The 25252-nt window shown below is 41.8% G+C and overlaps 1 protein-coding gene across 6 annotated transcripts in view; it reads left to right on the plus strand.

The window, feature by feature from the left end:
• The window catches only part of NBEAL2 (neurobeachin like 2), a 646515-nt gene that overhangs the window by 473659 nt on the left and 147604 nt on the right, over window positions 1-25252 (plus strand). For all 6 annotated transcript variants that reach the window (XM_069210922.1, XM_069210925.1, XM_069210923.1 and 3 more), the window contains 7 exons: window positions 3229-3387; window positions 11879-12038; window positions 13667-13755; window positions 14717-15445; window positions 17866-18044; window positions 18889-19048; window positions 24352-24489. In XM_069210922.1, the coding sequence (XP_069067023.1) occupies window positions 3229-3387; window positions 11879-12038; window positions 13667-13755; window positions 14717-15445; window positions 17866-18044; window positions 18889-19048; window positions 24352-24489 (1614 nt within the window). The remainder of the gene's footprint in view (window positions 1-3228; window positions 3388-11878; window positions 12039-13666; window positions 13756-14716; window positions 15446-17865; window positions 18045-18888; window positions 19049-24351; window positions 24490-25252) is intronic.

Here is a 25252-nt window from a genome sequence, read left to right on the forward strand (position 1 = left end):
TCTTGATTCCACCATATGCTTCTTTAATTCACCACCAGTAACTCCCTTCCAATGACTTCTGCAGGTTCTTTTTCATTCCTGCTTTCGCCCTTTCTCACTGGTTTTCTGACATTCCTCCCCCCTTTGTTGCCCCTTTTGGGTGTTCCTCTCCCTTGCTGTAAGTGTTATGGTGACTGGCTGTATTACCCAGTGGGCACTGTCAATCAGTGTGTGCGCAGGGCCTTGTTTGGTTTGAGCATAGGATCTGGGAACTAAGGGCCAGATGTAGGAAAATAGCAAATTGCGACTTGCAATTTGCAATGCCGGTGCGACTCGCAAATTGTAAGTCGCAATTTGCTATGCAGAAAGGTGTCTCAGACACCTTCTGCGAGTCGCTATTGAGGTGGATCGCAATTTGCGCCCCCATAGTGACTCTGGGCACTCACGGGGATCGAGGGCTGCTGGGAACAGCAGACCTCCATGTCCGTGACTGCTTTTAAATAAAGCAGTTTTTTTTTTTCCAAGTGTAGCCCGTTTTCCTTAAAGGAAAACGAGCTGCACTTAGAAAAAAAACCCCGAAACCTTTAGTTTCGGATTTTTTCAGGGCAGGTAGTGGTCCCTTGGACCACTGCCTGCCCTGAAAAAATAATTTTGGGTCCAGTCACAAAGGGGAAGGGGTCCCCTGGGGATCCCTTCCCGTTTGCGAGTGGGTTACCATCCACTTCAAGTGGATGGTAACTGCGGCTCCATTTGCGACCGCGTACGCGGTCGCAAATGGAATTACATACCACTGCGACTCGCAAATAGGAAGGGAACACCCCTTCCTATTTGCGACCCGGAAATGCATTTTGCAAGTCGGTTCCGACTCGCAAAATGCATTTCAGCATAGCAAACACGCATTTGCGAGTCGCAAACGGCGATTTTCGCCATTTGCGGGTCGCAAATAGTTTGCTACATCTGGCCCTATGTGAAGGAGGATAGTCAGGGCAAGGTGGAGAAAGGAGCCACAGAGGAACACATCAGAGGTTAAGTATATAAAAGTCTTGCGTGCAGGGGTGTGTGTGGGATGGTGGAGAGAGGAAGAGAAGATGTTATGATGTGTCTACCTCTTGTGTAATTTTGACCCTTGCATAGTTGTGATAATTTTTGGCATATTCTGGACATCGTTAACATGATAATGCCAACCCTTGGTGAACGTTGATAAACGGATGTTTGGGTACCAAGAATTTCTTTACAAAATGATAAAAACCTGTTATTTCATAGAAAAATAACGTGATAAACTGTATTTTGGGGAACTGAGATTATCTTTCAAAGACGAAAACCTTGTGATGAGTATTTAATACCGTGTACTGAAAATCTGATGTTTGGGGATAGAGTTGTTGCATTTCCATATTTGCCTAATATTGATGTTTGAGTGATAATCACTTTTGCTGTTTGTAATTTTGAGTATCTTCTATTGCCTGGACTTCTAATGTGGATGTGTCTGGAGTGAAACCACTGCAGTACGATCCCGTAAAATATGTCTGTTAGCTGTTTACAGTCCGAGGACGTGAGATGTATGTTTTGTTTTCCACCATGGCCCTTCCAGTCAGATTCTCAGTTATGAAGAATGACTAGGAGAAAGGGGCAGCTGGAGAAATGAACGAAAGTGAAATGTAGAAATGAAGAACACCGCTTTGGATGAAGAATGGGCTATGTGAAATTGCATTTTCTGAACTACCGATATCATGTAAGACTGTTGATGCATTTTTAGGGGAAAGGTGCATAACAATGCACTACTTTACCACCATTTTCTCATCATTTTCATTGGGCAGTCAAACTCCCAACCCGTAAGAAGAGAATGAAACATGCTTAACCCAGTAAGAAAGTGGTAGAATATCTGTGGGATACACCCTCGGAACCTTTCTTTTTGGCAATTGTATGTGAAAAGTGTGCTGTACAATGCTTTGATTGCCGTGTTTGTCCAGCTTTTTTCCCAAAGGGAGACACATCCAACTCCCCACCAATGGTTAGACTGCTCACCCAGGACAATAAGGGGCAAGTTTGTATGCGCACCACTTTCGCCTGTACCAGACTTCCTCACATCCTTGTATGTATGCATGGGTAGAATTTCAGAGCTTTAAAGCTGGGAGCCACAGGCACTGTCTAAATTCAGTAGCAGCAAAGAAAGGCAATGCACAAATGCTTTAGCATATCCCTCAAACGTAGAAAACAGATTTATGGAGAAAACCTCATTTTAATATTCACCTTAAAATGCACTAATAAAGCTGCCTTTCACATTATATTTCCCAAATCCTATATCTGTATATAAAGAGGAGGGTTTCAAAGTGTTGAAAATGTACTTTACGAGGCTATCTCATTTTTCGTTGCTCCTGTCCAAAGCAGCAGACAACAGGAGATACTCTGCCACCCAACTTATAGTTTAATTCCATGTGATGTTATCTAGATGCCATTGTAAGTCAAAGGGAATTCCTTCTACATTCACAGTCCACATCAATCTCATGTTCAGAGCATGCTACCAAATGCTAGGATCATTTAGTATGTGCTAAAGTTTTGTCTTCATCTACTCATTTGCTGTAGAGATTGGCTGTACAGGTCACAGACTCAACCTTTTATAATTCCTATGTCAATTATAGTTGGTTAATGACCCTCCCCCACCCCTCCTTTTTAATTATTATAAAAAATAAATGGGGGGGCTCCCTAAACCGATCCTTTTTTGTGACCTTACCACCTAATTCCCTTACCCAATCTAAACCCTGGAAACACCCTTACAACCCAATCCCTTACCCACCCCTAAACCCTAAAAACACTCTTATCACCCAATTCCCTTAACCACCCCTAAAACCTAAAAACACCCTTATCACCCAATTCCCTTACCCACCCCTAAACCCTAAAAGACACCCTTACCGCCTTACTCCCTTACCCAAACATAAACCTTTAAAACACCCTTATCACCCAATTCCCTTAGTCACTCCTAAACCCTCACTATGCCTTTACCCCATACCCCTACCCACTCTTAAATCCTAAAATCACACTTACCACCCTGTTCCCTTAACCACCATAAAAATCTAAAAATACCCTTACCCTAGTCTGACCATAGAATTCACTATTTTTTTTTTATTGATTGGTTTGTGTATTTTGAAGAGGACTTTACTCTCTTTTCATTGTTAATTGATGCACACTGTGGAGGCCATAATGGCGTCAAAGCATTGTCTCTCATTCCTCTCTTGCTGTGCTTGTACCTTCCAGGTCTGTGGTATGCTTGAGGTGATCCACAGCCTGCTGAAGGGGAGCCCAGCACAGGAGCAGCTGTACTCCTGTCTTCTGGAGCCGGGGAATGTGGAGGTCTTCTACTGGCTGCTCGTTCAAAAGAAGTATTCAGATGAAGTACGCGAGAGGGTGTTTAAGGTGAGGCACCATTCTTGACAAGGAGTCAGTTATTTGCTTATTGTAGCTGCTGGAGTAAAGTGAGGTTGAGCCAGATTCCAGATTCGGTAGCTATTTGTGAGCTCGATCTCGAATCATCTTTGTTCAGTGAATCATATGGACTGTGCCCCAGGGAAGTGTGTGATGACACAGGGACAGACCAGGGTCAGCATACCTTCATAGGCGTGCCTACCTGTGTGGAGCAGCAGCCTGCAGGGAGGATGCAAATGTAAATGCTGCTCACATAGCATAGGATCAATTGACCTGGGTCAGATGTGTGTAAAATGGGTTAGATTATTGTACGAACAGCCCTCTGCACAAGTCCGTACTGGACGCTGTGTGTCTGGCCGATCTCTTTCCTACGTGGCACACGACAAGGCTGCCTGCTGTTCCTCCCTCCTTTTCGCTTTGGCGATGGCACCCCTTGTCTGCCGTCTTCATCAGGTCCTGGGAGTCCGGGAGGCCCCAATAGGATACACATTGCAGGTGGTCTCATTATATGCAGAGAACGCACTAATGTTCCTGAGAGAGCCCAACCTGTCTGCCACACTCCTCCTGAATCTGTTGCAGGAGTTTGGGGAATTCTCTGGCCTGCTGGTCAATGCATCTAAATCTGCATTGTTCCCCATACGATTATTGGGTGCGGTGCCCCCGGAGCAACTTCCAGTGACTGGCATTTCTTGGGAATGTGACAAGGTACAATATCTGGGTGTCTACCTAACTCAAGAGGAACAACAAACCTATGACCTCAACTTGGGCTTGTGATGAAGGCACTACGCCCCTTTATAGAATTCTTGAAACCCATGGCTGCTGTCCTTGATGAGGAAGATAGCCCTACTGAAGATGGTGGTTTTACCAAGATGCTTATATGCTCTTCAGGGAGCCGTGTATGAAATCTTCCCGGGAGGTGGTCTAGATAACCTCGTATTACAACCTTTATGGGCTGGGGAAATGCTCTGGGGTCGGACTTGCCATGCTCAAGAGGGAGCGGAGGAGGGAGCCTCGAGGTTCCAGACCTGGAGCGCTACTATTTGGCCGCACATCTCCAACATGCTGTTCACTGGCTGAATGGGGAGGTTAATTGAGAGAGGGCAGTCTTGGCTGGTTCCTGTGATGGCTACCAGCTAGGAGAACTCTAATGCGGGGAAGGAATGGCCCAGACACATTGCCCCCATGTGATTCACCTGGCATGTCGTTTGCAGGTGATAAAACGGACACCCTTCACCCCTAAAACTGGACATATGGATTGTTCATCCATTTGCCCAAATAGCCCATATAATGTCCACTGAAAGAATGGCAGGATGGTGGCTGCATTATGTTTTCCGATCTGTATCTCACAATCGCTTTATGCCCATGCAGGATGCCGTTGACATGTTTGAGCTGGGCTGGGGCCAATTCTTAACATTTGCAAAGCTCTCCGCTACCGCCTGCTGGCTTTGACCATCATTTGCTGAGACCCCTGTCCCCTCACAGACACTGATTACTTTACTGGCGTTTGCTAGTGGCCAGCGACTGATTACACACATTTATCGGGCACTTCGTACTGACAGAAGTCTAAGCAACTCAGGGTAGAGGAATGGTGACAGGGAGCGAGTGAGGAACCCCCCCTAAGGAGTGGGATAAAATACATGCGGGGGTCAAGACCGTGTCAGTGAACACACAGGTCGACCTAGTTCAATATAACTATATTCATATGATATACCTCTCACCAAAGAAATTCCATGCCATACATCCATGGAAAAGCCCCCGTAGTGTGCACTGTGGTGAAGGGCGATGCAGACTTTCTACATGTAGTCTGGGACTGACAAGTCATACTACAGTTCTGGGAGAAGGTACTGACACATCTTAAGACGGTGACTGGCTGGACGGTTCCTAGACAAATAAAAATATGTTACTGGGCCTACTCCCAGACAACCTTGTAGAATGGGCAGGAGCTGAGGAAGCCTACATGCTATACACTAGGCACGATGCCAAATTGCCGGATATCCTGCTCACATGGGGAGGGGTGACCCACACCCTGGTGACAGTACTAGAAGACCCAGGTAGCCCCCCATGTGGGGACCCGACTACTGGGACCCACTTGGACTGTATTCCTGAATGATTTTTTCGATGCTACACACATTGTTAGCTGTGTCCTGGCCTATGCAATTTAGTAATCTCCCTTCTAGTCCTCATGCTGTGCATTTTCCCTTCTTCTGTGAAGCCTTGTGGTGCGGGCGGGGGGAATTGTAATATGTTGGGGATATGCAAAGCACTAACCTCACAATCCTTTGCTTACTTGAGGTCTGGCTCTCCCTGTGCAGGACTAACATTGAGTGTGAAACAGTCAGCTGTTCCACAGGTTGGGCCAGCGATTGATGGAAGAGGGATAGTTATGATACTTGTGATTTTCTGCCCCCACTGTTGATTATGTACTTAGGTCATGCTCGTTATTTATGTGATCCAGATTGTAATTGCTAAAATTTTAATACAAATATTTTGTTTTAAAAAAAACCCATAAGATCAATTCCTTTTTGTGCGACTTGTGCCTTGGCTAGTGAGGTAGAGTTCTTACCCAGCACAGCTGGAGCCTAAGGCATGGCCCATCAGGTAAATCAGTAATATGCCCAGCCTGTCACTTCACAACCTGCCAAGAGACAAAGAAACAATGTGAAAGTTGTAGATTTTCTCACTTTTAGTATGTATGTAAGAGGTCTGTACATGCAGTGTATGAACCCTCAGGTATCTATATGTGTATGTTTTTTAGTACAGTCATGATACGCGTTTATGTAGCACACAAAATAAACTGAATGTTAGGTACCTAATAACAAAAGGCCAACAAACCATTAGCCCATTGAGCTGTCTTACATAAAACACAGATATGTGAACTATATGTTATAAATTGTGTTCTGAAGCAGGCATATTCCATATTCTTCATCTGTGATATTTTATGATGCACCAGTTTGTACAGAGCACACATCTCTCTCAAGTAAGCACAAAAACCACCAGATTTAATTTACCACTATGGTGCCATGAAGCTTACTCTACATACTGATCTCAGCAGGCGGTAATTTAATCATAGTGTTTCCCTGGGTGAAACCAGAAAGGCAAAGATTACAACCTTAAGGATCTGGAACTGAATAAAGGCCTGGAGGATGATCAAGATCAGAATGAAGGCTGTCAGGAAGATCAGGAACATGAAAACCAGAAGGTCCAGTACCTTTTAGAGAAGGACCAGTACCAGAAGGATCATTTCAAGACCAGGTCCCCAAGGAGCACCATGAGGAGGATGACCAAGAGGCTGGGGAGTAGTGCCTGCACTGGCCTGGGCTGTGGGGGATGTCGCCATAAGGCAGAGGATCAGAACGAGGATGACCAGGGGGACCACAAGGGCCATGTATATGGCCCACTGCCCAGAGGAGGACCAGGAGTACAAGTACCAAGACCACTAGGAGCACCAGGAGGTGGTCCAGTTGGGTGATGATGCCAATGAAAGGGAGTAGTACTGGGCTTAAGAGGAAAATGAGGTCAGTCTGATTCTAGGCCACATGTACTTTGACACTCCCTTACTTAAGAAGGCCACATGTCTCATAAATGATTCTTAGTTACTCATTATAGGCCACAGCTGCTTAAGGGACCACCATGTTTTTCTGCCTATTTAAAGCATTGCTTAACCCCCCCATTTATCTAATAATACAGTTTGTTTGTTAGTGACCAGTTAAGTAAGCCACATTATTCTACTTGTTCCCAGTTTGTTATGGTGTGGGGCGAAATAATGCACAGGCTGATTCGTCATTGGCTCCACTTCTCATGATTCCAACCCTCATGGCTCCACTTCTTCTGGTACTGACTGCTTTTTGATCCACCCAATTTATGCAAACCCAGAGTAAACATTTCCTATTTCCAGCACTGTTCATTCTGTGTTGTGTAACCCCTGACCACTATGGTGTCCATATGATTTCCGATGGATGGACTGACTATGTGAAGATGTGAGGTTATTTATAAAGATGATGGCTCCTTTTGCGTGATGAAGGCTTTTAAGGGGGCAGATAAAACTGCATCAGGAATGAATATAGCCTCACATATGGATAACTTTATCTTATCACTACTGGACATTAAAAGGTCATGGCATGTGGAGAATCCCCCAGTTCTCTTGTACGCCCTTCTACCTCGGCAAATGTTGCAAGCATTTATGTACCTATTAGGACTCAGTGGAAAGGAACTGGTGCATTCCATGCCTTCAACACCTATAAACCAGACCATACCTGACCTCTTTAGTCCCCAAATATTTGTGAGGCAATGTTTGAGGTTTATCATCTAGCATTTGTAAAAGTTTATGGATGCATGATCCTGCACCATATGGTTTGAAATTGTTCCTACAGAAGGTTTCTAATTCTAAAGCTGCAATCTAGAATGGTTTGTCTTAAGGTCTTTTCTTTTTTCCAAACATTACTTTTTTGTCGAACACTTAATCATGGCATACACATAAGCACTGATAATTTATGAATAAAGCATGTACTAGGATTTTACAAATCTTCCATAGTGCCTTGCTGTGTGACATAAAGTTCTGGGGTTATATAGTCTGATCGTCTGGTTCCTGCAATTAGTCAAATAGCTGCATTGAGGGCAGCCTTTAAAGAAGCAAGGTACATTTTTGGAATACAAGTCAAACGTAAGTTGATATAGTCTTATAGCCAGGAATGAACTGGAGTGAAGCGATTAGTAGGAACCCCTTCCTTGAAAGATCAAGTTTAAGGTGACACAGAGATATTCATGATTGGAGGATCTCCAGATACTTAGCAAGATTGGTAATTCCTTCAGACAAAGTGATTTTCATATAAAGTTGGGTATTGTCAGCCTCTGGATGGAATGAGATGTTTGAGGCGCTCAATAATGACCTAAGACTAAGAGATTCCAAATTGTAGATTAAAGAATGGCACAGGAAAGTATGGATCCTGTAGAACTGTATTGGAGTGAGGGTCTGGAATGGGAGTTTGCTGTTTGTATATGAGAGCAGTTGGTCAGTTTGGATGGGGAGATTTCAAGCCACCTTAAGACTGGTTTGCTGATTCCTATCAGTTGTTCCATGGTCTTCAAGAGTGTGTCATGGTTGATCATGTCCAAACACCTAAATAGTTGATGACTCTGTATTGTCCAAAATACTCCGTTGCACTTGTGTAGCACAGTGATCTCTATGCTACAGCCAACTATGAAGCCCAATTTTAGGTCATCAAGAAGATTTTAATCTTCTAAGAGATGGTCCAGTTGTTTCGAGATACACCAAGCTAGAACTTTGAAGCAGAAGGTAAGTTTGGATATGTTGGATGAAAGCTGTTCAGATCATTGCCATTTGCACCCTTTGCTTTGTGAAGAAAACAGGCATGGGCAGTTTTCAGAAGGTTAAGAACTGTAGCTTAAAGCAGGGAGGAATTGACCATTGTCGAGAGGTAGGGGATGAGAAGATGGTCATTAGGTATGCTTATGATATTTCCTAGAAGGAGGATCACATTTCACTATGATGCCTAATAAGTTAATAGATGCTACAATATGATCTTCTGCATTGATAGAGTGTTTTTATCCTGGAAGACATTAGAGAATTTATCACAGTTGTTCTTAATAGCAGCTTAGTAGATCATGTGGTTTGAAGTACTTGTGTACAATTTCAAATAGTTTCTCAAGGGTTTTTCTTTGCTTCATGAACCTCTGTTTTGCTGAATGATGCATTAGCATTAAATGTGTGTTTTCCATAAGCTTTTTACTTGGTGCATAAGGTCAGAAGGTTAGGCATTGTTGTGTTTTGTCGTCTTCTTTTTCCAGCCGTCCTATGAAATGTCCTCTTTTTTGTGTCAGTGTTTAGAAAATTACTGGTTGAACTAATTGTTCTTCTGTCTTTTCAGTTTGACAGGGGTGAGTTAATCTGCTAATTCTGTCATGATTTAAATATATTGGTCTGTCATCGAGTTTGTGTCAGGTTTACTGTAGTAGTCTTTTAACTTTGTGGAGACATGTTAAATCTGTGCCGCAACCAGTTCTGAGAACTTACCAATGATTACATGCACTTGGAGAGGAAGGCACACTCCGCAAGCTGCCTGACTGCTCGCTGTAGGACACCCTGCTCTGTCCATGGCTGGATGTCCTTGTCGGCTGGATTGTTCTTCTGTTTTTGTCTCACAGTCACCCAGAAGTGAAATTAGAACAGGGAGAGGAATGTCAAACTTGGGCTATATTTTCATTTGCCAAATAAATGACATGGATCCCAGGAAAGAGGATTGAGCAAACCTTACATACAGCTCTTTCCAAGATGGTAGTCTGTTTGTAGGATGGTATCCAAAGTTCCCAATCCAAAAAGGACAGTACTTCCCTGTGATATCAGTTCCTGTTTGACTCATGTATAGGGAAGCATTTCAGAGTGATGGCTGCATGGCAGTGCAGTTGTTCCCTGATTTTTTGACAAATTGTTCACCCCCTTTCTCTTCTTGTTTTGCATCTTACAGTTTGACCTTCTTTTGGATTCCACTACTGGGTAGTGTGTTTGGATCTTTTTACTTCCCTGATCTCAGAAGGAGTTTGGTGTATTTCTGATCATTTCAATATTAACTTTCATATCCATTCAAGAGCTGCAAAATTTCCAAATAATCTTTTTCCCCTTTGTGTTTTTGCATCCTAACTGGGACCTTTTTTAAGGAGACACTTGACACCTTTCAAATAGTCCTGTGTGTGCATGTTAGTACTGCAGCTTTTGGGAGAAGTCTCTCTATCTTTGGGCACCAGACACTGATCAGACCATTGCACTTGAATCGTAGTTCCAATTATTTTGGAGATAATGAGGTCTAGAATCACATCTTTCACATGAGGGAGTGATGAAAAAAGCTAATGAAGGTCATTATTGTACAGGAGAGTTAACTCAGACATATCAGTGTCTTTGAAGTCATCCTAATGAAAGCCAAAATCACCTGAAAGGAGGTTATTACCATCTAACTCAATTGAACTTGCAAAGAGGACAGTCAATCCTTCAACAAAACACAGATTGCTACTTTGTGAGTGAGTGATTGCATGGAAAGGAAGTCTCTATCTGTGATTTTAACCTCAACAGAAAACTTTGGAAGGAGAGAAGGTGGCTGCTTTCCAAGGTTCTGCATTAAATAGAGGCCCTTTTACCATCGCAACTCCTCTCCCATGTTTGTCCTTACAGTCTGGTCAGACCTATTGCCTTTGTCAGTGCTTGTTTCAGTGGTTATTAACATTTATCTTGCGCAGTCACATGCCTATCGTTTTCAACAGGAAAAAGATACCCGTGTTTATTTTTGTGACAATTTCACATATTGATATTTTCAAGAATCATGATTTTTACAGATCTTTTTGAACTTAGTTCTACATTCTACACTCCATATTTCCATCTAATCTTTGTGTAATTCAAGAAATGTTAAATGTCTGTCTCATTTCCCAGTGCTGCATATACCTACACTGAATGTAAATGTCCCCTCCTTCTCCTCACCATTACACTATTCATCAAATTATTTAACTCTGTAGGGTCTCACATATTAAAATGTAACTTCGCTTTAAGTTTTTTTATTAGTGGCTTAGTGATCATAGAGCACCGTGCGGGTTTCTACAACTGAATCAACATTGTGATCTTCGTTCCAAACATGTAAGCAGTTTGTCTAAGGCCTTTGAGTGTGCTTATATGGGAGATTAAATAGCTGCTTATTTCAGAATCATTTGATCACTATTAAAAAGAGTGAGTTGCTATCTACTCTGTGTGTTCCTTTGTTTAGATCCTTGTACTAAACCAAAATGTTTTGTAAAATATTTAATCTTTAAATAATAGCAAACCACCAGAGTTGTCTTGGGTTTCAAACGCATAACACAAGCATTCCAGTAGAATGAGCCTGACACATTTGGATATCAGGTAGTACCAGGCAGCATTAACTGTTAACCAACTAACACAAGCATACAACATAAGACATTATTTGATAAGAGCATTTATTTTTCATACATGCAGCATTGGCTAGACATAGATGGCATTCATGTGACTCTCAACAACATTATTCCCTAATTAGAATTAGTTTTGATTTTATGCAGATCAGATTTCTTGACAATGCCTTCACTACCACTTAGTGCTAATACACAATTACCTCCATCTTCCAGGCAATGGGCATATAGATTATCATAGAATTTGCCTAAGCAATTGGTAAATTCCTTAGAACAACATAATTTACCATTTGAGAAGACGTCTTTAATGTAAATCCTAAATGTACTGAATGTTCTGTAATATCATCACAGTGGCCTACCACAGTGTCCATTTAATTTGTAACATTTCCTAAAAAATGAAACAATGTGACCCGTTCAACTTACCCAAAATAATAGTACACACTTTTCAACAATTTGCAACTATAACATTGTAAAACATGCTTTGTTTCTACAAGGAATAAACCATTTGTAACTGGTGTCCATCAACTTCCCCTTTCCCTTTCCTGCATTTGCACCCCTAAAGATCATGTACAAGATTTTGAAGTTTGAGAAGATCCATGAGCGATACAAGCACAGACTGAAGCTGAAGGACATTGGCTACCAAGGGCTCATCTCTTTCCTAAATGAAATTTCAGTGTCAATGCTGCTCATTCGCTGTCTCTCTGAGCAAGTCCTTGGGTCAGGTGAGGTCACCAATGATTAAAAACTATAATTTATACCTGCAAATAAGCTAAGAAATTGACTGCAAGTGAACTGCATGAATAATTCTGTCTTCTCATGTTTCTTTTTATTAAAACAAGGCAATTCTATAAGCGTTTTGAAACATATCACATTACATTGTGTTTGTAGATGTCTAGCGATTTTTTTTTTTTAAAGAGTAACAAGATTGAGAGCAATGGAGTGCTGCAAATAATTGTGACTTTACACATTTGAATTAACAAATTACATTGGCCTTCACATGTTTACAAATGCTCTAAATTTTGCATATCAGTCAATTGACAAAGTCATGATTAGAACAGAGGTCCCCAGGTACAAAGACAGCAACTGAGGGATTAGATGAAATGTCCTGTGTCTTAAACTGTCTTAAATTGTGTTATTAAGCCTAATAGCCTTTAGGGGAGTTACTCCATGTATCCGTCATGTGGGTTTTCAGTATTTATCTTCTCAGAGAACCTTGTAATGACCTGGTGTCCATTTTTCAAGCTAATTAGGCCCTTCTGACCATGACCTCCTTGACACTAGCAAAACTGAGTGAAGCATTGAAAGGGTCAGGTGAAGAATTAAAAAAAAGTGATTTGTGGGTTTTCCAGAAGTCATGGAGGGCAGTCACTCGAAAAGATTCTTGAAATAATGGTTACAGAGTATGCCCAGCTGTAGGTCTCTTGTCATGCCTTGTGGTAGAACAAGCACACCGAGTCTTCTTTCTGAAACTCCTCCCAGGTGCGCCGCCATGACTGATGATCACATAGATACTTAGCTGTCAAGACCGAGAAAAGATCCTCTGTCTGTTGCTGGGACGAGACTCGATCCATAGGGCTTCCAAAGCATGTTGGTGTTCTCAGATTATACTAAGCATATGCAATGAAAAGAAAATATTTTGCAGGAGGCACAACTGAACTATGCACAATGAAGCTTCCCTGCATGCTTCTTCATTCAACCAAAGTTAAGGTTATTTTCCAGGCCGAGTCTTTTTTTTTTTTTTTTAAACACCAGAATAAACATGGAACATGGTGGAGCAGAGGCATTAAAAGGAAGGAAGGAAGGAAATATAGGGTAAAAACTTAGTAACAAAATATAGATGGAGGGCTGCATGCATTGCTACCAGATATGTTTCCAGTTTGTTTTTGCATGGAATGGCCAGGAATTGACAGGTGGTGACCTCTGGGTAAACCTAAGTTTGCTTTTCCAGTGGGATTAGAGTTCACCCTCATATCCAACCACCACAAATCAGTTCAACACATGCTGATGAGAGTTGTTGGCAGTGTTGTTTAAGGAGCCACAGATTATAAAAGTCATGAACATTGTATGTCAATCCTCAGTAATTCCATCTCTAGAGTCCCCTCATTTGTCAAGTGATATTCAGGTGGAAGCATGTAGCAGAAGCGTGGACAGGAAGTAGTCTGTGATTTGGAATTTTACAAAAGGCCAAGACATTTGTCCAGAGCCACAAACCTTGTAATCCAGTAACTCCTGTATGTATGCAGATAGGTAGGAAAATGGGTAGACCTGATGGGGATGGAGCTTCTGTCTATTGCCGCATTTTCGGCACCTCTTTATGAATTACGATACTGAATGTATTTTCTTCTCACAGACTTCTATCCAAACTACAAAGATCTGGTGGCCGTGGTGTTCCTGTCTCATAGGGCGGAGTTGACTGTAAGACTGGATGTCTGTCGGAAGGTAAAGTAAATCTGGATTGCCCAGAGGTTTTCACAATTATTTACTATACTAATATGACATCTTCAAGGAAGTTGAGGAGAACCTGAGAATATCTTCCTCTGCATCTCTCAGTGTACCTCAGGATTACTGCAGCCATCACGCCATGACTGTGTTCCTCTATTTAGAAATGCCACCATTGACCTTCTCTTCAGAGGTTTAATTTATTCTAGTGTATACTTTTACATGTTGTAAGTTAATATTGTAAGTACCAGAACGATGCATAATTAATCCCCAGACTTTAAAGTAGGAAGAAGAACTTCTCTGCATTATGCCGACAAGCTGCCCTGTGCACTATGCATAATCTATGATAAAACTAATCGGCCTTCTGTAGTTTTTGCCAAAAACGTAGTTTTATATTAATTGTAATATTATTAGTATTGGCAGCAGCACAAAACATAGATATGAGACAAAACATATGTAAATGTTTGTGATAACCTGACACTAAGTGTACAAAGCTATGCTTTGTGCTCACTTAAAACAAAGGATTGTGCAAGAATTGTAAAATTGTCATGCTAACGCAGTTAGTGTTTGACAATTTTTAGTCAGGCTAGGAAGAAGTTTTCATTGTCAATCTCAGGGTTGCCATTTGCTTTTTTCCCACTTTTGTGTACTGATGCTTAGAGTAGAATATGTTGATTCCCCTGTGCTTTGTTGCTAGATCTTAATTTTCCTAGTTTGGGCATAATTGCTGTGTATATCACGTAAAGTCTTGCCTACAATAGAGATGATTTTATCTCAGTGGTAGAGAAGCATTCAGCATCATCACCTGGATTTTGCTGCTGGAAGTTTAGTCCAAAGTAGCCTGCCATGTCTTAAACACAGTAGCCAAATCCCAATATAGCAAAATAGTAGTAGTACACTGCAGATGAACTGTTTTCATTTAAATTCTTTGTGAAAGATTTCAATTTTTTTTTGTGTTTAGCTCTTCCACTTGATATATTCTCAACAAGACATTGTGCGACACCTTGCAAAACAAGCTGGCTGGCAGGACACATTAACTAAGCTCTATGTAAAAGAGTCCTTCGAGTCTCGACAACTAAGTCTCTCGGGCTCCACCAACAGCTATTGCCTGGAGATGCTGAAGAATGCAAACCACCACAAGGATTTTGGGTCAGTGGAAGAGAAAGAGATTCTAGACAATCTCAGTGCCCAGCCTGACACTCCAGACCCAGATATCTTTATGCCGCTCTGCTTTGAAAACAATGACCAGGATATCTCTGAAGGGTACTCTGACCACTCCATGTCTCCTATCGACAAGGAGAAACAGTTTCACCCCTATAACTTCAAATCATTCGACTCTTTAGACCGCACCAGCCACTCTTCATCAAACACTATTGACATTCCAGGGTGTGATGAACCAAATTCACCTGATACGCTCCCCTTTGATAGCGTGTACCAGCCACTTTCCCCATTCTCCATGTCCCCCTTCGACCTTCGTCTGGATCTTGCCAGCACAAGCTCAATTGCTACTATTGAAAGTGGGAACCAGACACCTGGCAGTCTCCCAGGAACTCCATCCCCGCTCGAGAACTTCAAGCCATTTCCAGGCCTGCGGGCTCGGAAAAGCTCCAGTTTGTCAAACGTGTTGGATGAGAACAGTTACCAAGAAACACTGCCTAGCGATACTACCTCCAATACCAGCAATCCCCAGGTACTGTAAATCCCTTCTGACTAGTGCTCAAAGACTGATAATGTGCCACACTGTCACTTTTGCAATTTCGTATGTATATTTTTTCTCTAATTACTGAATTTGAAAAATTAGGACTATCTGAAGAATTGAACATTAGGAATTTGAGCCAACAAGAATATGATATGTTGCTTGGAGTAATGTGATCAGAGTTCAGCCTCCATTTGCTTGCCACAGTTAATGTTGATCAAATAAATATTTGAATCATGGTGATATGAGCAAGTATAGTTTTTGGGATGTGGACAGTTGCACAGTGAGGAAAGAAATAGATGAAAACAATGTAAGATAAAGTAAACTGAAAACATTGCAGCACACAACAGCCCAACAGTACAAAGGTATACTGGCAGCAGGAAGGAAAGATAGGTGTGGTACCATGGTGCATACAAAAATGTGTGAAGACAGGAAAACTTGATTTGCTAACAGCCTGTTATTTGGGAATCTTGTTGCATAGACTCCGTAAAAGTGTATGTTTTATGTTAATTGAGCGAGGAATAAGATACAGTATGGTATGATCACATATTTGTGTCGAGCCCCAACCAGTTTTAGAACAGCCTCTGCATAGGTTAATTTTTTGCCTAGACTAAAATGAAGGTGTCGCTTGGTAACCTAAACAATGACTTTGCCTGTAATTTATCTCCTTTATTTTTATACCAGCTATAATACAGACACTTTGTTTATGGTATTTGGTATATGAACATGTGTCGCATGTTTATTTGCAGTACCTAAATAATACACAAGTAACACTTCTGTCACTTTTCAATATCCATTTTATCCATATAAATTTAAGACCTATTAATGTTGCATTCTATTCCCATAGTTGTACACGTTAGTATCATTCCATGCATCTGAGCATTACTTGTGATTCATTTTTAAAAGCAACACAGCACTAGTAGTACATGCAAAACATCTGAGTGTCGGTTTGTGTGCTGCTTCACAGAGGCACATTTTGTACCTCATTCATGAGGCGTTACTGGACAGCATTAGGCCCATTCCCATTTACTGTCACCTTAAGTATCCTGTAAGCTTGACATGGCTTTGAGGGGTTGTCTAGGTGAGTCCGGCATGGTGTCTGTACACTGATTGTTTCACAGAGCCCCACCGGTTGTGTGCTGGATGGATCCTGTGGCATGTTTATGTGCTCCAGGTGTTTAACAGTGCCACCAATGGTTAAGTCTGTCGCCTGTGATGTTACACCGTATAACGTACTCATTAGTGGACTCTCCCTATCAACACACTATGCAGTCTCACGGTCTCGTCTTTGGGATATGGACCGTGTGCTTTACTGGGCTCTTTGCGCTTTCTTATGACTACTCATGCTCATATGCTGTGACATTCGCCACACCATGTTTGAAGGACTTCTTGAAATCTCACACCTGTTTCCTCCCACATAAGACTGATTCTGCCTTACCCTATGAACCATACACCACAAAGGACCCCAGGAAGCCAAAGCGAATCGGAGCACCTTGTGGGCCTGTCGGTGACAGGACACACTTTATAAATGTTACTATGGCAGGCAATTCATGTACTTGCTGTTGCGAATCAGTAATTTAAATCCAGGAGATGAGGTGCTTCTGAATTTACTAATTGTCTTGTCCAGAAGACACTGATAAAAACTAATTATTCAACAGTAGAATAATATCTTGAACTATTTGCAAAGCACATACCTTCAACTAAATTAGTAATGTTTGCTGCTATTATTCCTAACAGTGACTGCCACCAATCACTCACATTTTATTGGCTGTATTGGAATTACAGGTTATGTCAGCCCTGCCAGGGTCTGTGACCAGAAGGCCGGACTTGAATGTCTGCCTTGGATGCACATGACTTTGAGCTGTCATGCTAGAAGCTTTTCAAAATGTTCCATTTCACAGTATTTTAGAGTTGTTCAAATGTGCAAGATTGCAAAAGCTTATGCACCAGAATGGTAGATTAAGGCATATGTTTAGAAAGGAAAACTGTTTGGGTTCTGATGTGAGATGTATGTATGCAAGAACTGAATATGTCACTCTCCTAACAATGTATTATACACAGAATTCACCTAAATTGCCTGCAGAATTAGCCACCAGCCTCCTTTATTTCATTTGATAGTATTTCTTTGGGCACTAGAAGGTTAGGCTTGAAGTATATCATGAGGGCTAATTATAGCTGTTTACATTGGGGTGCCTCAACCTAACAGTGATGGGGCAGCTACGCAGTTGTGTTTACGTTCACTCTAATAGTCCTATATCTCTATCTTTCTTGTGGTCGTGTCTGGGATAGAAAATCCAATTTATTCTAACCTGCGTGCAATGTGAAGGTAACTCAACTCCTCTAAAACAAATGTATTCATTCAATTTCCTTCTATATTTGCTTCTTCCTGCTGCTGCTGGGTCTCTTGTGGGCAGCAAACACCAGAGGAAGAGCTGTGCAACCTGCTCACAAACATCATTTTCTCTGTGACGTGGCGAGGCGTGGAGGGCTACGATGACTTGGCATGGAAGGAAAGGGGACAGGTGTTTTCAGTCTTGACCAAGCTGGGCATGGCCTGTGAGCTGGTGCGGCCTCCGGATGAAATCAAAAGAAGGTGAGTGTCCAGCACAGCTAAAACTGAAATTGCTAACACGTAAGTGCAGTTCCTATAATTCCAGAAAGCATTGGACAACCTCTATGTCAAGATGATCCATCTGCTGTCATGGGCATTAAATACCTTTGAAATGTGTTTCAAGTGTCCTTTGTTGCCATGCGCTTAGTGAATCTTTTATTTGCTCCACATTATGGACACCACAATAATTTATTATCCATATAGACTATGATCAGGAACTCGTCAATCAGCTTTCTCCATTCTTAGTGTTTTTGTGGTGTCTTTTAACATTTATGTGAGAGGTTTAGCTAATGGTCATTTGAATTATTAGTCACCCACTGTCTCAGTGGGCACCCTAACCTTTACAAAGTCCAGTAATAAATTTTGTGGTCATGTGGCCAGGATAGAAAATCAAGCCGACGTGGTAATAATGAATCTCTTCTAGCTCTCAGAGGAAAAGTGCTTGATTTTTCAGAGACCATGCATCCAGAATTATTTTGGGAAATACTGGGGTTCTTTCTTTCCTCTCTCTAGATGGCTCGACTTTGAAAGGTTTCTGAATAGTAAACTGGTGATTTTATGATAAATACATCTTTCATCCACTGACTAACGTTTCTGATGAATGCAGAAAGATCTGCAGAATGGGTGCCATTTCCTATGTTGTTCAGAAGGAAAATCAAGGACCTGGCTGATACTTGACTCAGCAGCATTCGTGAAAAGGGCTTAACAGGAGGCTATAGTAAAAAGGCTCATCATAGTGACAGGGTGTTTACAGGGGTGCAGTTGTGAAATGACCAGTTTTAAATACTTTGTTCAACCCTGAGTGACACTATCTTTTCACTTGCAGCCTCCTGGAGATGATGCTGGAATCCGCATTCACAGACATCAAGGAGTCCACACCAGCAGCCTTGCCCAGCCACACTCAGAATGTACTTAAGCTGCTGCGACTGCTCCAAGACTTCTTATTCTCAGAAGGGCACAACAATCAGACCCTGTGGAGCGAGAAGGTATGTAGTTTGAACACGTCACAGCCCATCTAATAATAAGGCATTTATGGGGCTGATTCTATTAGACAAAACCTGAAGAATGGGGCAGGAAAACAAATAACTCCACAGAATAACATTTCTTTTCTGCTGTATACAGTGTTGTACCTCATCATCATCATCAGCTTTATTTCAGTAATAACAATAGCATAAAAGCACATCCCACAATACACATATCAACGTGAATAAAACCATAAATTAAATACGTTCTACTTATAAAATGTACGAAACAGGAAATACAATATTATTAAAAGATAAAAAAGTGCACCCGTGTTAGCGATTAATATCAAATAGTCTCTATAAAAAAAGGCATTTCCATTGTTATCTGTGAGCACACGCTTATTCAGAAAGTGCCTCTAAGCGTTTTACTCTTACATGCCAAATCGCATCTAAAAATCTAGCCAGCGCACATACCACTATACCATGGGAATTTGTTTTGCATATCCTAAGAGCTAAAAGCCGATTATTAAAGCCCATAGATCTGCAAAGGGGTATAATCCATTGAATCCGTTGTTTGTCGCAGGCTGGACAATGGAATATTACATGCGCATTACATTCTGGTGAGCCACAGCCCATAGGGCATAAATCGTGTTGAGAATCCTGCTGAGACCATTTACAGGTAAAAGTGCATAGTGGTAGCGATCCCAGCCTAAACCTAATATAAAGTGCACGTGCTCGAGGGGATAAGATCAGATCCATATCATTTTCGAATTCATAATGGCATTTGACTGATGTAAACTTATCTTTCAAGCTGAGCGGAGAAACCTCAGCCAATTTACCTACTTTCATTTTTAACCAGTATGCATCCTTGACAATTTGCGCCCCATTTTTAGGAAGACCACATGGGGCTGACCAAAAATGGGCCAATCCTAAGTTAATCAAGCTATCTTCAACGTGGTTGCACCATGAGATTTCCCTTGTAGCATTTTTGCTAATCAGGGCATTCAACCATATCCTAAAAGGGCTGAAGATGTCCGTGGACCATATCCTAATCCAGTACAATATTGGTCTTAGAGCGGCTATATGCGCAATAGAGTCTAAATTCAGGTCCATCCGGACAGGCAACGTAGGAGAACTAGTGGGTATTTTGAGCAAAGCCTTTATAAATGAGTTTTCAGTGAGCTCTAGGTCCCTCAAGTTGCCGTGCCCCCATAGCTCTGCTCCATACAAGGCACTCCCTCTTGCTTGTATTTTATATATTTCCATTGCAGGAGAGATAGCAAATATGGGAGACCTATTGGCAAATCTCAGAACGCCACCCAAATTCTGTTTCAATCTCATATGAGCCTTTAGTAACTGGACCTGCCATCTATGCATATCCTCTAATCTAACCCCCAAATAATCAAAATCAGTGACTCTCTCCAGTACTTCCCATTCCATTACAATTGTCTTCCTTACTGTGCATTTTTTGTCACCAAAGATCATTTATTTAGTTTTCATGGAGTTAACTTCAAGACCATAATCTTTGCAGAAGGACGCAAACTTCACGAGTAAATTTGTGGGTCCAGAAGCAGTTTGTTATAATAATAAGGTATCATCCGCAAAAAGTAAGCACAAGGTATTTACCCCATCTAGTTTGGGTGCCTCATTATCCCAGGCAAGTAAGTAAGGGATGCATGCGTTAATATATATTAAAAACAATGTTGGAGCCAAAACGCACCCCTGCCTCACCCCCCTTTTGATCAGAATTTCACTTGTTACCTCCCCTTTTACTCCCCATCTAATTTTTGCAAAACTCTCAGTATAAAAACGTTTGATTATGTTTAATAAGGGACTCGGAAATCTGACTCCATCCAGTACCTCCCACAGCTTATAACGCGGGACCAGGTCAAATGCAGATTTAAGATCCACAAAGGCCACATAAAGGAGTTCCCTCCATCCAGATACACAGACTTCCATTTGATCGTAAGGAACCTAAATATCTGGTCAATTTTGCTCATTTTCTGCCTGAATCCTGCTTGGAGGACACTGAGGACTTGAGACTCTCCTAACCATTCCGTAATCCTTGTCAGGACCTGGTAGCAAAATATTTTTTGAAGATTATCCAAAAGGCTGATTGGCCTGTAGTTTGCCGGGGCAGCCCTACTCTCCTTTTTATAGATGGGTACAATAATTGCGCCATTCCAAGAGCGAGGGTAAATTCCACTAGCCAAGGCGGCATTTGATACATTATTAACATATGGACCCCATATATCTAAATCAGATCTATATAGGTCGGCAGGTATGCCGTCTAGGCCAGGGGCTTTTTCTGGTTTTTGGGCCATAATGGCCATTTTGGATTCGTTCAATGTGAACAGAGTAAGGCTATTATTAGAGGGGAGATCTATTCTAGGAGCCACACTATCAGCGGCTTCAACTTCATACAGCTTTGTAAAATGGGCCACCCAATTTTCCGATGAAATATGACAGTCAGTTCTAAAGTTTTGGTTTCGCCCATTAGAAGCCACCAGGGACCAGCAACGTTTCGATTGCTTTTCCTTGGCCGCTACCGGCAAATCCTGCTAGGACTCCGCTTCCCAATTGTTTTTACAGGTCTTTATTGTTGGGGCATACTCACGCCTAGCGCTAATTATCAGGGATCTATCATTAGATTTAATTTCCTTGAATAAGCCACTCTTAGACTCCCTGTATGCTTTGCCAAACCACCTCTGATGGGGACCCACTAATGGGCGTTTCGATTCTTTAACAGTTCTAAGGAAGAGATCCCTCAAAGTGGAGAAGAGATCCACATGCAGACTCATGACCTCATTTGGGGAATATGAGCAAGGGTCTTCCACTAGTTGGTGGGTTGAGACTAAATCATGCATGGTCCCCCACAATTTTCTTGAATTTTTAAAACAATCCCATTTCAAGGCACGCTAGTTGGAAGAAACTGCTAGGGGTAATGAGATTCCCTTACTTGGTTGCATAACTGTTCTTTTAGCAGTAAGGCCATCATATGTAACTAGGATTGGAGCATGATCACTGTTCTACTGATTTCCTACACAAATGTCTTGGATAATGTTCCAAATCCTCGCATCAATTACCACATAATCCAATATGCTACTGTAAAGCCTTCTAAAAAAAAATGTGGGTTTAGCGGGGGTATCCGAGGGAAAACGCCCATTCCCTGGGCGAAGACCATGTGTTATCATGAAATGTATAATCTGGAGGGCCCTAGCACTTAATTTACCCTGTTTCTTCAAAGAAGAAAAAGGAGGAATATTCCATGATACATCTTCTAACTGCGTGACCTCAGAAAATACGTGATTTGGTTCAAGCGTCACATTTAAGTCCCCAGCAACAAAAATGAAATGCAATCATATATATTCTGACACCAAGGCATTCAACACCTGAAAGGTTTTGGACAGTTGGTTTGGTGGACCTGATCTATTGTAAACATTAACACACAACAAGGAAAAAACACACTTTTGTTGTATAGATAAAGCCAATATGTCCTCTGAGTCCACTGAAATTTCTCGAATCTTTCCCAAATCTGAGATCCTTGACCATATAACAAGCCTTCCAGCCGCTCTCCCCGCCAAGGATGGTCTAGCTTCTTTACAAAAAGAATTAAACCCTTGTCTGAAAACATTGGTAGTCGACCACATTTCCTGGAACAAACATATATCAAATTTGTCAATAAACTCCCCCCAGTCTGGGTCCACTAATTTATTGCGAATTCCAGCCACGTTCCATGTCAAGAGCTCTGGAGTTAGAGACTCCTGAGTTGCGGTAGCCTTCCTCGAAGGTGTCCAGCTGCACGGGCTAACATTAGGGTTTCTGGAGGGAAAATTGACCGATGGTATATCTGTAACAACCAAAGGCGATCCCTCCATCTGAAAAGAGGGGGACTCTGGATCTAACGCCCCTTCTGCCCGTAAGTTTGTATTACAAAAGGACCCTCTATTATTCCAATCAAGGGGGAGTCAATCAATATCTGCAGCCACGGACGCTTGTGCAAGCCTCCTTGGAGTAAGCAACACATTCTGGGAGGCACACTCCTGTTTGTTGGGTAAATCCGGGGTTTCCTTTGGGGCAGGTAAGTTCAACCTTGTCAAAGAATCCTCTGCAGGCCAACAGCTTTTAAAACAGATATTTGATCCATTTTGCAAGGGATTCTGCGTTTCCAGGGACAAAAGACCCCTTACCAACTCTGGGGTAGATAATACTAACTTTATTTTATCCAATGTTGTATCTAATTAATGTGCATATCTAAAATTGTTAGCTGTACTGGAGGAGCTCGCCAAATAATGGTGGTAGGATGAGCTAACAATCATCTGTCCACTTACACTCCAGCAAGACTATACAGAATGGATGATTCCAAATCCAATACTGACTGAAATGCCTTGGTGAAACGGGAGCAGTAATGCATATTCCATGCCCCCACCCTACGTTTACTCAATTCTGGGTGGAGTTATTGTCTGGCAACTCTCAGGCTCCAGGAAGAGACATGGAGAGGTTCCCAGAGATGAACATTTTAGGAGGGGGCAGCTGCTGGGGAGATTTATTCCATACATGGCTAGACAATATCACACCTACTCTTAGCAGCAAAACAGTTGATCCTCATATTATGGGTCCTGAGACTAGTCCTGTCACATGCCCAGTGGCTTCAGAAGGTAAGACCACCATTGGGAGACGAGGAAGTGGCATATAGCAAAATGGATAAGACCTACAAATTGAACAAGTTGTAGAGACCAGTTCTAGACTAGGTCAACCCAGATAACTGGGGCCTCACATGCACAAAATAATGGGGGGGGGAGGGACTAGGCTCAATAGAAAGTAACCAATACCTTAATTTTTAGAAAGACTGGTTAGAATGAGTGACCTTGTATGGACTAACAGAAAGCTTGTTGCAAAGGTGAGTGGGTAGCAACAGGTTAAGAGGGTAGGTTTCATAGGGGCCGATTAAAGTGAGGGGGGCATTGGGTTAAGCAGGAGTGAGTCAGGTTGGTATTCACACTGTATGCTGTGTAAAGCTAAATTGACAATAAAAATGATTGAAACTTAAAGCTGCCTCCCGGGTAGATGGACAGTTATGGCCGAGGAGGATTAAGGCTTATGTTTAGACTCTCCCTGGTGGGTGAAGACCTTTTTATTGCCCTTACAGCTTCCTAGTTTCTGCACTGGAATCAGTAGGTGTTGAATTGATGATTTTGCTTAGAATAGCTTATTTCTCTTTAAAGTACGATTGCTATACACAAGGAAGGACATTGAGGTGATGGTTCTTGCATTGTCAGGGCAAACATATTGTGTAACTTCCAACACTCTCTTTTTCCTTTGTGTAGGTCTTTGAAGGTGTGAATAGCCTGCTAGACAAACTGGGTGTGTGGTATCACTTGTCCAATGGGACCTCAGACCTCAAGGAGATGGCCCAGATTGGTATAAGGATAATTATCGGTTACATCATGCTGGAAGACACTCAGGTAAAGAGGTTCACAGGGAAGCATTGCACGTGAGCAGCTGCATCCCAATTTACCAACTTCCTTACCAGGTTGCTTTACTAAGAAATGCCACTTTACTTGCTCACCATTTGTGTTTCTTTGGTTTGAAGACCAAAGCTCTAACCAGTTTCAGGTGAAACTTTAGACATAACTTGGTGTTTGGAACAATTCACGTTGCAAGTGAATGCTGCTCATGTGTATCCCCAAAACATTTGCTCATATATCGATTCTGAGATGAAATCCACAAAAAAAAAAACAAGGAGGATATATGGTTTGTTGAATATATTGAAGAACAACTGCACATTACTGTAATTGAATGTTTAAATTGTGTGTTAATGAAGGCTATTTGTAGGGCATGCACTGACTCAGAGTTTTTAACTTATCAAGTCAGGCTCGTAGTTCTACTTATTGAATTAGTGTTTTTTACCTTTGAGTGTTCTTGATCTCATACTTATCGAGTAACTCATGGTGGGCTCTATCTATACTTTATTAGTAGAGAAGCCTCCTGTGTTTCTGATTACCTTCATTACTCTGTCTGACTTCCTTTGCTTCTCCCCACCTGCAACACCATGGCCCCTTCTGTGCTTACTTTATCACCGTGTCTATGTATGTTCCCACCAGCTGTAACTTCCCCTCCTTCTGCCCCCTCCCCTCAGGGCCTGTGTTTTCTCAGCTATTGTATTGTGAAGCTCATTTCCCTTAGCAATAGATTCTAGTGGAAATACACTGATGTAATTCACTGTTT

This window comes from Pleurodeles waltl, chromosome 10 (genome assembly GCF_031143425.1).
Source record: "Pleurodeles waltl isolate 20211129_DDA chromosome 10, aPleWal1.hap1.20221129, whole genome shotgun sequence".
Classification (NCBI taxonomy): Eukaryota; Metazoa; Chordata; class Amphibia; order Caudata; family Salamandridae; genus Pleurodeles; species Pleurodeles waltl.